This window comes from Phoca vitulina, unplaced genomic scaffold (assembly GCF_004348235.1).
Source record: "Phoca vitulina isolate PV1807 unplaced genomic scaffold, GSC_HSeal_1.0 scaffold73, whole genome shotgun sequence".
In the NCBI taxonomy this organism is placed as follows: Eukaryota; Metazoa; Chordata; class Mammalia; order Carnivora; family Phocidae; genus Phoca; species Phoca vitulina.
In genome coordinates, this window is record NW_022589776.1 from 636,448 (window position 1) to 650,513 (window position 14,066).

At 40.9% G+C, this 14,066-nt stretch overlaps 1 protein-coding gene across 1 annotated transcript in view; it reads left to right on the forward strand.

The window, feature by feature from the left end:
• Positions 1 to 13,521, forward strand: part of CUNH1orf105 (chromosome unknown C1orf105 homolog) — a 23,227-nt gene extending 9,706 nt beyond the window's left edge. The window contains exons 4-7 of the mRNA XM_032393427.1: positions 1,060 to 1,134; positions 7,041 to 7,108; positions 10,065 to 10,132; positions 13,229 to 13,521. Of these exons, the coding sequence (XP_032249318.1) occupies positions 1,060 to 1,134; positions 7,041 to 7,108; positions 10,065 to 10,132; positions 13,229 to 13,374 (357 nt within the window). The 3' untranslated portion in view covers positions 13,375 to 13,521. The remainder of the gene's footprint in view (positions 1 to 1,059; positions 1,135 to 7,040; positions 7,109 to 10,064; positions 10,133 to 13,228) is intronic.
• Positions 13,522 to 14,066: the final 545 nt, after the last annotated feature.

Genomic DNA, 14,066 nt, shown 5'->3' on the forward strand with positions numbered 1-14,066 from the left:
CCCCCCCCCCCCCCCCGCCGCCCTAGGTGAGCTCTTTCGCTTTTTTCCGTTTCACAGTGGCCTCAACATACTTCTGTCATAGTACCTTCCACACCATTGTGCTTCCTTGTACGCAGTCTGCTGGGTGGTGCGCAGCTTGAGGTCAGATCAGGGACCCCAGTACCTAATGAACGGGCAGATGAATGAATTTGTGTCTTTCCCTGGCCTGCCTTAGGGCCAGAAAATGTCTTATTCATCTCTCTGGCCCCAGCCCAGCACCCCCCACAGGGTGGCCTCACAATAAATGTCCGTTGTTGAATGAATGAATCGAGCTGTTCACACTCATGCTTTAACATACCAACCCACAACGTTGTAATACGCAGTTGATTCTCTTTAAATGGCCTATAAAAATGAAATGTATTTTAAATATTTGTCAAAAGAATCCAACTTTGTCTCCAGTTTTCAGTCCTCGTCCCTTCAATAATAGTGCCTCACCCAAATGCTCTATGTCTCTCAGAGGATGAAGCTACTCGCAGACCAGTCCCCTGAAGGTCACCCTGGGAGCACACCCCAGGCCCTCCCCGTGCTGCAGAGACATACTCCTCCTCTCCCAGTTCCCCACCCCTCGCAGGGCAGCAGCAACAGGTCAGGCCACAGGGGTACACACATGTAGTAAGAGGTCAGCAGACCATCGAGTGGCAGGGGCGGGGGGCTTTAACTCATAGTTATTGTCTGTCCCTCCGACCCTCTTCTCCCCTATATTATACTCTTCCTATGAACATACCTCATGGCTCTGATGTCAGTGTGAGCGAAGAAGGGTAAGTTGCACCTGTACCACTGTATTAGACACCGATTAGTCTGTGGCTCACCCCCTCCTGCCTAAACTCTTTCTGAACCTCCCACCAGCAGCCACGCCTGGACTCAGCATCCACCTAGGATGGGGCTGAGACCAGAGACTCCCTCTGTTTTATGGAAGGAATAACTGTTACCTCTCTTACTCCTCCAGCCCTGTCCCCCTTCTTTGCTGCCCCGAGTACCCCCACTGTTTCCTCACCTCCCTCTGTTTCTCTCTCCCCTCAGGCCAGGAGGATCCAGAGTAACCCCATGCTGATCAGAAACAAGCAGCTGTGCTCCACATGTCAAGAAATAAAAATGGTAGGTCAGCGGGATGGCAGAGATGAGCATGGGCCTCCCAGGGTGCAGCACTACCCCTCCCCCACCAGAGCCCAGTGGAGAGACAACACTTTTTGCAGGGAAAGCTGCAAATAAGGACCTGTTGGCCCTGGGAGCACCATTATCTGACACAATGCAATAAACCCTCTCCATTTTCAAGAAACCAAAAGATGAATTAGGGTAGGTGAGTCAGAGGGGTAGAGATGAGACGAGCCACTTTACTTTGAGATCCTAAAGTAACTACACTGCTGTAGAGGTTCAGGAGGTTGTGGAACTTCTCCCCCCCCTTAACATTTCCCCAATACAACGCAACACAATGCACACCCATACAACACAACCTGCTTCTACCGTTACAGTCATGAAACAAGCAGCTTAATCTTTGGGTATATCAACTCAATCAGCACCTCAGAATAAAAGCTAAGGAGAGATCCTATAGTGCTTTCCAGCCAGTGGGGGGTGTCTGTAACTGGTGGTGCAGAATGGTGGGGGATGAAGGATAACAAGGGGATATGGAGGAAACAAGGACAAAGATCTACCATCTGTCAGAGTTGCTGCCGAAAGAGGCCTGCGTCTGGAGGAACGCTGTACAGGTCAGCGTTAGGACTTGGGTCAGGTTAAGGATTAGGGTTAGGGTCAGTCAGGCTTAGGTTGAAGTTTAATTTAGTTAAACGGGTAGGTTTAGGGTAGGAGTTGAGGAAGGGTTTTTACAATTCTGATATCCTATGATTCTCCTTTGACTCTGGGCTTATGCGCAATAAGAGGAAGGGCAAGTTGTAGAAGAAAATCAGGAGACATGAGAGAGCCTCTGATGCGTTAATGGCGAAAGTGCTTTGACTAATAGGATATGAAAGAGACCAGCAGTTTTGTGAAATTTTTCTGTGGGATTTGGAAATTTAACTGAAGCTATGGACAAAGGTGTATCTGAATGTTACAATCTATGTTCACGTTCTACTTAATTAAGATCACAGCGTTCAATATTAACATTGACTGGAATCTGGGAAACTGGGATTGGGCTTTCTCCTGGTCTTATTCCTGGAATCACTGTATCCACATTTAGAATGCACTGACCCTGGGCCCAAGCTGACTTTTGCCAGATGGCTCACTTGGGACTTCAGCAGCTGCTCTCTTTCTCAAGACCTCTTCTCTGACCTTTGCCCTTGCCCAGGCCTGACTGGAGTAGAACCACACACTGTGGTTTTACCATTCACTGCAGATCCCAAAAAGGAAGACCTCAAACATGAAAGTCAGAACCAGTGCATATGCCTGGTAGGAAACTATAGAAAGTTAGAAAATGAGCATGAAATAAATACACTTGCTTCACTATGTGCAACAACGCTTCATATTCCTCCTGGGGTTGGGGTACTGCATTTCTGCTGTAGTCACTGAGACCCCTCATTTCTCAGCAGGGAGCTGAAGGCAGATGCTGGGGAAGATATAAAAAGGCTCCTAAAATAGAAGGAACTTCCTCAACCCAATAAAGCATATCTATGAAAAACCAACAGCTAACATCATACTCAATGAAGAAAGACTGGATATTTTCCCCTTAGATCAGAAACAAGACCAGGATGTCCAATCTTGCTGCTTCTGCTTAACATCGTACTGTGTGTTTTAGGTGGGGCAGTTAAGACAAGAGAAAGAAATAAAAGGCTACCAGATTGGAAAGGAAGATATAAAGCTGTATTTTCAGATGGCATAATCTTACATCTAGAAAGTCCTAAGGGACCCACAAAACACAATTAAAGCTAATAAATGAGTAGAGCAGAGTTACAGGATACAAGGTCAATATACAAAAATCAATTCTATTTCTATATACCAGCAATAAACAATCCAAAAATGAAATTAAGAAAACAGTTCCATTTGCAATAACATCAAAAAATTAAAATACTTAGAAATAAATTTAACAAAATAAATGCACAACTTGTATATCAAAAGCTATAAAACATCATGTAGAAATTAAAGAAGACCTAAATAAATGCAAAAAAACCATGTTTACGGATTTTAAGATAGCAATACTCCCAAATTGATCTACATGTTCTGTATGATTCCTCTCAAAATCTCATATGATGTTTTTGGAGAAATTGACAAGCAGATCTTAAAATTCATATAGAAATGCAAGAGATGCACTATAGCTAAAACAATCCTGAAAATGAAAACAAAGTTGGAGGACTCACACTTCCTGATTTCAAAACCTACTATAAAGCTACAATAATCAGGACTTTGTGGTACTGACATAAGGATAAACATATAGATCAGTGGAAAAAAAATTGAGAGTCCAGAAATAAAACCTTACATTTGTGAACAACTAAAAAAAATTTTTAACAGGAGAAAATCAAATTTAATTATATACTATGGGATCTCCATAAGAATAAGAGGTCCTGAACAGCTGATTTTTGACAAAGGTGTCAAGACAATTTCATGAGGAAAAAACAGTCTTTTCAGTAAATGGTACTGAGACAATTGTATATCCATATGCAAAAGAATGAAGTTATGTCCCTCTCTCACGCCATATACAAAAAATAGCTACAAATAGATCAAAGACCTAATTGTGAGAGCTAGAACATCAAACTCCTAGAGGAAAACATAGGTGTAAATATTCATGACCTTGAATAACATAATGGTTTCTTAGATGTGACACCAAAAGCACAAACAACAACAAAAACTACCTAAATTCGCCTTCATCAAAATTAAAAACTTTTTTGCTGCAAAGAACACCATCAAGAACATGAAAAGACAACCCACAGAATGGGAGAAAATGTTTGCAAATCATATATCTGAAAAGGGACTAGAATCCAAAATATATTTTTAAAAAGTTTACAACTCAACAATAAAAACACAGACACATTTCAAAATGGACAAAAAATTTAAATAAACATTTCTCCAAAGAAGATATTCAAATGGCCAATAAACACATGAAAAGATGCTCAACATCATTAACCATTAAGGAAATGTGACTGAAACCATAATGAGACATTATTTGATACCCACTAGAATGCCCATAATAAAAAAGTGGACAATAACAAGTGTTGGCGAGGATATGGAGAAACTGGAATCCCCATCCATTGCTGGTAGGAATGCAAAACAATGCAACTGCTCTAGGAAACAGCAATTGGCAATTCCTCAAAAACTTAAACATAGAGTCACCATATGACCCAGCATTTCCATCCTAGATATATACCCAAGAGAACTGAAAGCATATGTCCATACACAAACTTGTACAAGAATGTTCATAGCAACATTAATTCATAATAGCCAAAAAGTGAAAATACTTCAAAGGTCCATCAACTGATGAATGCGTAAACAAAATGTGATCCATACAATGGAATATTATTCAGCCATGAAAAGAAGGTACTTATATATGCAACAACCTGGATAAACTTTGAAAACATTTTGTTACATAAAAGAAACCAGTAAAGGCCATGTGTTATATTGATTTCATTTATATGAAATGTCCAGAATAGGCAAATCTGTAGAAACAGAAAATAGATAGTGGTTGCCAAGGACTTGGGGAACGAATGAATGAAAATGAGTGCTAATGAGGACAGGGCTTCTTTCTTGGCTGTTGAAAATCTTCTGGAAGTAGATAGTGGTGATTGTTGTGCAACTCTGTGATGCTACTAAAAACCACTGAGTTGTACATTGAGATGGTGAATCTTAGGTGTCTGAATTAAAAAAAAAAAAAAGATTAGCACTAGAAAAATATTTTTAAAAATAAAAGCATAAGTGGGGTGCTTGGGTGGCTCAGTCAGTTAAGCGTCTGCCTTCAGCTCAGGTCATGATCCCAGGGTCCTGGGATGGAGCCCCGTATCGGGCTCCCTGCTCTGTGGGGAGCCTGCTTCCCCCCCCCCCCCCCCCCCCCCCCACTCATGCTCTCTCTGGCTATCTCTGTCTCTCAAATAAATAAATAAATAAATCTTAAAAAAATAAAAGCATAAAGTGGATGAATATCAAAAAGGAAAAATCCTAGTAGGACCTGTTTTGTATGACTACTCATACTCCTGGGTATGAGTACTCTGGGCCAGGAGCTCAATTATTTAGTGTGGAAGAAATTACCTACTGAAAGTTATGGCTGTGAGTCACCAGGGGTAGCCACCTTAGTTTTATGTAAATTGTCTCTTATTCGTGTCTGCTCCAAACAGCTCATCTTCCCCTTAAAACATCTATTTTGTAGTCCTTCTGTTATGTGCATTGCTCTCTAATACACACTTTCAAGCCCCTTCAAAGTAGGATGTCAAGCTGGAAATACTGTAGGGAGCCATTCTCTAACATATGTATGTTCATTGGTCTCAAAAGTCTATCTACGTAATTCAGTTCATTTCAATAGGTATTTATTGACTGCCTACCATGGGCCAGGTACTTAGGTAATAGCTCAGCTACAAAGGAAAAATAAATAAATAAAAGAATAAGACATAAGCCCTACCTTTAAGGAGCCAATGGGTAAACAAATAATGATAATAAAATGATGAATAGAAATAGCAATAGACCTGGTAGGATGTGAACAGGCATGGAAAGTAGGTATCAGAGAAGTCTTCCCAGAAGAAGACGATGCATGGTTTTCAAGACTGAATAGGAGTTGCCCACAGGACACACTTCTTCTCAGGGACAAAACTGCTATCTTTGGTAGCTTTGTTCTGGGGTAGCCCCCGATAGCCCATTCATGCATACAATAGCACTAGCTGGATTTAGGGGTTTTTGAAAAGGGGTCGTATAATCAGGAGAAGGTAGAGAGTTTCCTCCATCTTTCTTTGCAACAGAGCCAATTTCAGAAGAAATTTTAAAAAGGCAGTGTGTCTCCTTCATTCTCATCCCTTTTATGTATCTAGAAGCCTCTTACCAGGTTCTCATCAAAGCCTTTGCTGCCCTCACTACTCCCATATGCTACTGTTATCAGATCATTTCTTTCCTCCCCCTAGATGCTTCCCCTCAGCTAATGAGTTACAACAATCTGATTAAATACCGTAAGTGATTGGCATTTCTATAGACCTAATGTTCAGATTCTTCTCTCTTTTCAAGCACCTCTGAAGGCCCTTAACACATAGTAATTTGCAGCTTCGTTGTGTCATACATTTAAATCACAAGTCACTCAATGAATAGCCCAACTGAACACCTGCACCCACATCTTGTGATTATCTTTTCATTGTCACGGCTATGATATCTTTTGAGAAATGTTGGGGGGAAAAGTGATTCTTAGTGAAAGCCTGAGCTCCTAAAGAAAACCAATATCTAGTGCGAGTAACAAATCTGGAAAAGTTCAAGAAAATACTGTCTTAATCAGGAATAGTATAACTGTGTAATTTATTATAGTCCTCTAGGAAGGGCACACTTAAAACTTTCAAGTGTGCTTCAAAGTGGGTTCATTCATTCACTAATTTGATCAACAAATATTTTTTGAACAGGCACTGCGTTAGAACCTGGAAATACAAAAATAAGGACATGGTCTCTGCCCCCATGAAGCTGAAAGTCTATGAGGGAAACCAGACATCAAGCAAATAAATACAATAAAAACCTTCGGAGTATGTTGGTAGAGGAAGCCTAGGGAACAGTGAGAACGTAAGGCAGAGGACTACCTAACAGTTGTCCAGAAGTCAGTGGTGTCCGCGAGAGGCTGACAGGTGATCTGAGACCTGAAGAATGTTGGGGGGTGAGCTAAACAAAGAGAATTAGAGGCTTTACCAAACTTTAGGTTTCTAACTTCAAAATCTGATAACCAGGGAAGAACATAGACCCTATGACTTATGGGCAGGTGATCCCCTCTTGTTCATTCATATCACAAAAGAATATATGAATGATTCTAATATTAAATACAACTTGAGTTTGCTAAGGTGGTGCATTATTTATTTAAACTGGAATACAGTTTGGGGCAATGTTCTAAATGAGATTTTCTTTCTCAGGTACAACCAAGAACTATGATAATCCCTCATAATCTGAAACTATCCTTTGAGAATTTTATGAATCATAGGTAAGCCTAAGATTTAAATCAGGACATTATTTTAATTCTGTTTATATCAGTTTGGGGGCACAGGACAGTGGATTAAGAAACATAATAAGTTCAGGGAATGCTTTGAGAATGAGCTTCTTGAGTGGTTTCATTTCCTGGTTAAACGAGAGAGTTAGACAAAAAAAAAAGTTGTTTTCAAAAAAAAAAAAAAAAAGTTGTTTTCACCTTTTTGCTTGAACAGCTATTGAAATTACAGTAGAAAGTATAATCTGCCTTTCCACCTTCCCAAGAACAGTACAAAGAGGAGGATACGAGATTCCTTTGGTAACTCAGGCAGAACCGAGTACGCATTCTCCATGTAGATGACTTATGTAATTCAGAAGGTATGGGACATCACACACAATCTGTTCTCAGCCCAGGACATCCTCTGCTACTTTTCAGTAACCAAAATTCCTGTCATCAGTTTGTTTGGTTGTTGTTTGCTGCTTTCTTACCAAGATCAAGTATATAAAAAAATAAAATCCAGTCAGAATTTTGATTAGTTGGATTTCAGGGATCCCCCCCCGCCCCGTATTTAACTATCAGAAAGGGAAAAAGGACTTTAAAGAAGCTTTTACTTCATTAAAAAAACTTGAAATACAGACTCACCCTGGCTAAAGCACTGGTGTAGGTAGACTTGCCTTAACCATAGATGGTTGGAATGTAGGCAAACAGTCATGGTCAGATTTGATGTGACTAATCAAAAAAGTTATATGTGATCCAATGGCAATCTTCAACTTTTTTTCCTCATAGAGAAAGCAAAATATTGAAAAACAGATAGGTCTTTTTGTAACCTTATGTTGGACAGCAGTAGATGTTAGGATTCCTTTTATGAAATTTGCTCCAACCTGCAGTGTAGACTCAGATGTGTGGAACCCATGTGCTGGGTGCCTGGCCCAGAGAGACAGGGTCAGGGAGGAGTGGGTAGTATATTTGAGCACAACACGCTCCAGCATTAATAACGTTTACAACTTTTTCAAAGCTCCTATCAGATCATAATAAAAGTAATTCAAATAAATATTCTGTATAGACTTTAAATAGAAAACGGAACTATCTGAAGTCTGGGATTTCCGAGCAAAAGTTTCACTCCTCTGTGACAGAAACTTTTGAAATTTTTTGCCCCAGTTCATTTATCTTGCAAGTTTGGTATTTTAAATAAAGTCCCAAATTCCAGAATCATTAGCTGATTTTAAACAAATAACTCTTACTCCTTGAGGTAGACTAAGGGTTGAACCAATCCTAAAATCACGTCTACACCAACCTGAAGTATCACTAGATGGGTCATTTTTTTCAATGTAATGAAGGAAAACAGACCACTTCTGTTTGAGATTTAGCTCGTGTGACTATAAAGTAAGGTCCTGGTTCTGTTTGTAGCTTATAAAATCTGTCCTCACGGTTTTTGAGTCTCTCTCTATATATGGGCAGGTAGAATTGTCCTTACCAAAATAAGAGTTTTTAAAAAGTGACTTTAATTGTAACCATTGTAGAAATTAAGTGAAGTTTGTTGAATGGAAGGAATGAAGGAAAGAAGGAAGGGAGGGAGGGAGAAAAAGAGAGAGAAAAGATGAGTGGAGAGATACATATTTGTTGAATTATAGTGCAAACAAATCTTAATTACTCAGTCTTAGAAATACCACCTTTCTGTTTGTTCAACATGGGTAATAGGAGGAATTTTTCTTTTCCTTAGTCCCACTGATTCCTCCAATGGCAATTGAGTAAGATAAACTGGCCAGATGCACCATATTTTTGGTGGCAAAGTAAAAATGATCTTGGAAAATCTTTGTAGAAATGGAAACAATGAGGGGCGCCTGGTTGGCTCAGTTGTTAAGCGTCTGCCTTCGGCTCAGGTCATGATCCCAGGGTCCTGGGATCGAGCCCTGCATCGGGCTCCCTGCTCCACGGGAGGCCTGCTTCTCCATCTCCCACTCCCCCTGCTTGTGTTCCCTCTCTCACTGTGTCTCTCTCTGTCAAATAAATAAATAAAATCTTAAAAAAAAAAAAAAGAAATGGAAACACTGAAATGAGTGCAGATCCCATCAAAGTTTACAGATTTGTCAGTCTTTAGAAATTAAGCAATTTAATGTAGAAATGGTTTGGACTCATATCATTTTGGTCAAGGGTCACTTCCATAGCCTTAGCCACCAGGAGAAATAGGAGATGTGGTCAAGACATTTTCTCTAAAATTGGAAGGTGAAATAGGTGATGGGGATTAAGGAGTAGACTTGTGATGAGCACTGGATGATTAAAATAAAAACTAAAAAAAAATTAATAAATAAAAATAATCTTTATAAAAGTTGATTTAGGGTTACTGGTGGCTCAGTTGGAAAAGCATGCTACTTTTGATCTCAGGGTCATGAGTTTAAGCCCCACGTCAGGTGTAGAGATTACTTAAATAAATAAAGATTTTTAAAAATTTCTTTAATCAAAGTTGGATTGACAACAAAGTATTTCTAAATGGCTTCTGTCTTGCTTTAATAACATTCAACAGTAGAGAAACTAGTCTTGCAGAATAATATTGATGGGAATAAAAGAAGAGATTTTAAGGCAAAAAAATAAAAATAAAATAAGAAGGTTCTAACCAAAATATTCTGTTTTGCACTTGGCAGGGTAGATTACTGATCTGGAAGAGTTGTTCATTTTTTTTTTTTTCCTGGAAACTGGAGGATTCTTGATTCCTTCTATTTAGACCACACATGTTCTGACAATGAATAAAATATTTTTTTCAGGAAGTTTTTATCAAAATTCATAAAAGTGAGAGAGCTTGAGATATAGTGGTCTCTGGCCCCATCATCTTAGACTGTGGCAAAGTGGTCTGAGCACCAGGTTAACAGGTGCTGGTTTCAAAAGAGCATCTGTGTTTTAAAATGTATAAAGGCACATTCCTTTCCACTGGGCCTTAGCCACATAACTGATGTGTTTTCTTGCTTCTTCCAAACAGAATGATGAGTCTTCCTCCATCAAAAGCCCAGACTCTATCCAAATGTTCCCATAATGACATCTCAACAGGTTTGTGTTCGGAGTACTTGTAGTGGGGGACATACTACCTCCAGAGTAGTAGGACGAAAAGTTTAATCCCTAAGATAGTTTCTACATTTTCCGAACAAGTTCCCTCTGTCTGCCCCTTTCTCTTTTCGCATACTGCTTATGGCCTGTTTTGATTGCCCCCCAGCCCTCCCTTCAGGCCAGCCCCGCCTGGCCCCTCTCCAGGCCTCACTGACCTTCATCTGTGCCAAGCTCCTTCCCAGGTCTTCTCCATGCCACAGGGATCTGCCCCATTCTTTCTAAAGAGCCTCATATCTACTTGCTGAAGAATTTTCACGGAAATGGGGCACAAAGTAGGTAATTCCCTTTCAGGCAGTTAAGGTGGGAAAGGAACTGCATCCCCACACCCTTGGAATGGCCTCTCCAAATCCCTGAACCTCCCATCCCACAGGCTTCCTAAACCACCTGCCTTCTGGCAGCTGCCCAGTGCTATTCTTATGTCCACTTGCTATTAATAGACAAAAGGATAGTGGCTTCAGCTCCAGCTTCGTCATCGACCTATGTCTCATCTTTTAGAGACATCACCACTGAGCTGGTGAAGGTGGGTGCAGGTCAATCTTTGGGGGGATACAGCTCAAGGGGTTGGTGCAGTAGAGGCTGTTATGTTAGTAAGTTTATCCATTTTCTCATTTGCTCCCATATTAACTGAGGCCACCTCCGGCTTTTCTCTCATTTAATATACACAAGAAGGAAAATCGAGATCCCTTTCCTTGCTTTATACAAATGGGAGAGTCTAAGCTCCATCGGCAGGGGAGCTAGATCCAGAATTGCTGAGAAGGCATCCGGAGAGGAAATGTGAAGATAGAAGGGATATCTGGAAGGGATGCTAAAAGGGGGCACCACAGGCTTGGGTAAACAGCTGAGGCATGCAGATATTCACATTAGTGGAGTGGAGGGAAAAGACTGCCAGTCCCAGTGAATCCCTTCTTAGGTATCCAGAAATATTGGCCTACCTCCTGGCTCTCTTTTAGCCAAAGTGAAACTAAAGAGCCAAGAACTAGGAACATCCATCCAAGAAAAGCTCCCCCTCCGCTGTTCACTGGTGTGTGAGCACCTCATTCTCCGGAAGCCAAGAGAACCCTGGGTGACATGCATGTGCTCTTGGTTTCAGTGTTCTTATTTCCAGTCACACGCTCATTCTGAGTTTTCCTTGAACCTGGATTTTTTCAGGCCTGCCTCACAAAGGAGTAGAGCACGTGCACACACACACACACACACACACACACACTTACATGCCCTTCCCCTCAGCAAGAATGTTTATTTTGTGATTCTACAGGGCAATGCGATAAGATGCCTTTCATCAATTTATTAACCACGGGAGTGTATTTCAGTCACCAGTATAAGAACTAGACTGTGTACATAAGGTCAGCACGTTATGTTCTTGGACATCTTATGACTCTTGCCCATAGAGTCCGTCCAAGAGAGCAATCTTAGAGGTAGGACTTCGGGGAGAGTGCTTATGGAGCTGACTAGGAGCTGAAGCTTGGCAGATCTACTATCAATTCCAGCTGTGACATTTCTGAGCCAAGCTTTGCCCCTGCAGGTGCCCTCTGAGGTGAGGTAAAAGCACTAGCCTAGAAGCAAGGAGACCTGGGTTCAGATCCTAGTCTTGCTCTACAGGACTGGCCAAATTGTTTAAACTGTCTGGGCCTCTGGGTTCCCACCTATAAAGCCAGAGAAACGTTCTGCCGCCCCGCCTACCCCCCTCCCACCAGCGCTCCTCCTCCCCCACCCCGCCCCTGAGAGCCAGACGCTCAGTATGAGAAGCCTTCACCTTTGATCAGCCCATAAAAACTGCTGACATTGCCCTGGCCCCACGGGTTTCCACAGCTTAGACGTGTCCCTGCTACAGCACTTGCTTATTGCTGAAGCAGCCACCCACCCGTGCTGCCTTCCCTGTGGACACCCTAGAAATACCACATGGCTGACTCATCCCAATGAACATAACCACCAGTCATTGTCTGACTCCTCTCCTTGATGACAACAGTGACTTCCAGTATGTTTCTGGATTCAGCTAACCCTTATATATTATCAGTAATTATTAGTGAGAACTAAGTAAACAGAAAGAGCCTATCCCCACAAGTTATGGGGACTTCTTCCGGATTCATTTATCTCGACTCTGGCTTCAAGTCCAGAGTTCCATGACCTGTCCAGGCTCCTGTTGTCGATAAACGTCGCTGCTGTGACCCTGGACCTCTGTTCCCTCTTCATTACAGTGATGAGACCGAACCAGATCCTAGGTCTGTGGTCTTGGGACATCTCTCCGCTCTCATCCAGCTGGAGTGAGGAGCTTTTCCAGAGAATTCAGGACTCCAGTTCCCTCCCATTCAGTGACTTCCAATAGAAAGACGTTATCCATCAAGCAATGTGTCTTCTGGAAAAGCTGAATATTAACCAACATTTTTGTAAATAAAATCACATTTGAAGAAGAGGTCAGGATGATGAGGATTTTAAAGAACCCTAATTTAAGTTACTTCATAAAATTAAGGTTCCTTTTGAAATACAAGTACTATTGTAGACTTTTCGTAAGATCATGTTTGTTTTCTGAAGATAGAACCATATATGTGTCCCTGAAAAGTCTTCTTTTTTAAATATTTTTTAAAATTTTAATTCAGTTAATTAACACATAAAGTATTGTTGGTTTCAGAGGTACAGGTCTGTGATTCATCAGTCTTATATAATACCCAGTGCTCATTACATCACATGCCTTCCTTAATGTCCATTACCCAGTTACCTCATCCTGAGAATTGAATCTTCTTTTCCCTTCAACTCACCTTATAACTCCAGCCACATTTTATATTCACTTTTTATTTAATTGGCAATGACTCCTAATACTTGAGTTTTGTTTCTAGGTACTCTTTTCTGACCTCTCTGACAAGATTTATAGGAGCTTAAATCTTGTGCAGGATAAAATGGTTCTATTAAAAGGAATTCTTAGATGAATTTTGAATCTGTTTTATAAGGTCAAAAAAGAGTCTTTGGTGACCTTTCGAAATTTTGAACTTCTTTAAAAATAGATTCTAAGAAGCCCTTGTTTTTCCTTCTTGCACTGTCCTCCAGAGAGTATTCACTACAGACTGCCCATTCTGGGCCCCAGGACAGCTGTCTTCCACGGACTGTTGGCAGATACCTACGCAACTCTGCAGGACACACAACTCTCTTCCTTGCCCAGAAAGGAGCCAAAGGGCAAGACAATGAGGCAGTGAGTGGTCAGAGCTCACTGTGGAGCTTCACCTTCCAGACTCACAGAGAGAAAACAAGTTAACCAAGCCAGTTTCAGGCATATTAGCCTAATTCCCTCCTGTCACCAAAAAGGTGACTCACTTTTGCCTTCTTGTAAATTGCTCAAATTCTAGCTCTTGCCATTGTCTTCTCACTCATTTTCCTAAAGACAAGTGGTTTAATTTCCATGATTATAAAGATTTACTGATTAAAATGGAACATTTTGGGTGTCATTAATTTTATTATTCTCTTAAGATTTTTAACTGTGTTATAGTAGACAACATCCTTCTGTTTCAAAGACTTGAATTATCTTTCAGCTCTTCTTCAGGGCAGGGGGCTAGAGATGGCTCCTGGAGGTCTCTCATGAATTCAACCTATTATGAATACAGGAGAGAAATGGAGGTCACCCTCCTGTCCTTATCTCTGTCAGTTTAACTGGTAGATGACAGGATACTGTGATACAATGGGAAAATGGCAAGTGCTTAGTGATTGCAACTCTCGAGGACAGGAAACATGCCTTGTCTTGTCCCCCTTGTTTAGTGTCCTGTGTATTATCAGATATTCATCTGATCTTTGCTCATTCATATCTAAATCACATGCTTGTATTTTGTTCTTTGGTTACTTTGGTTTGAGAATGTCTACCTCCAACTCTGTCTTGGTCCATGTGTCAGCAATG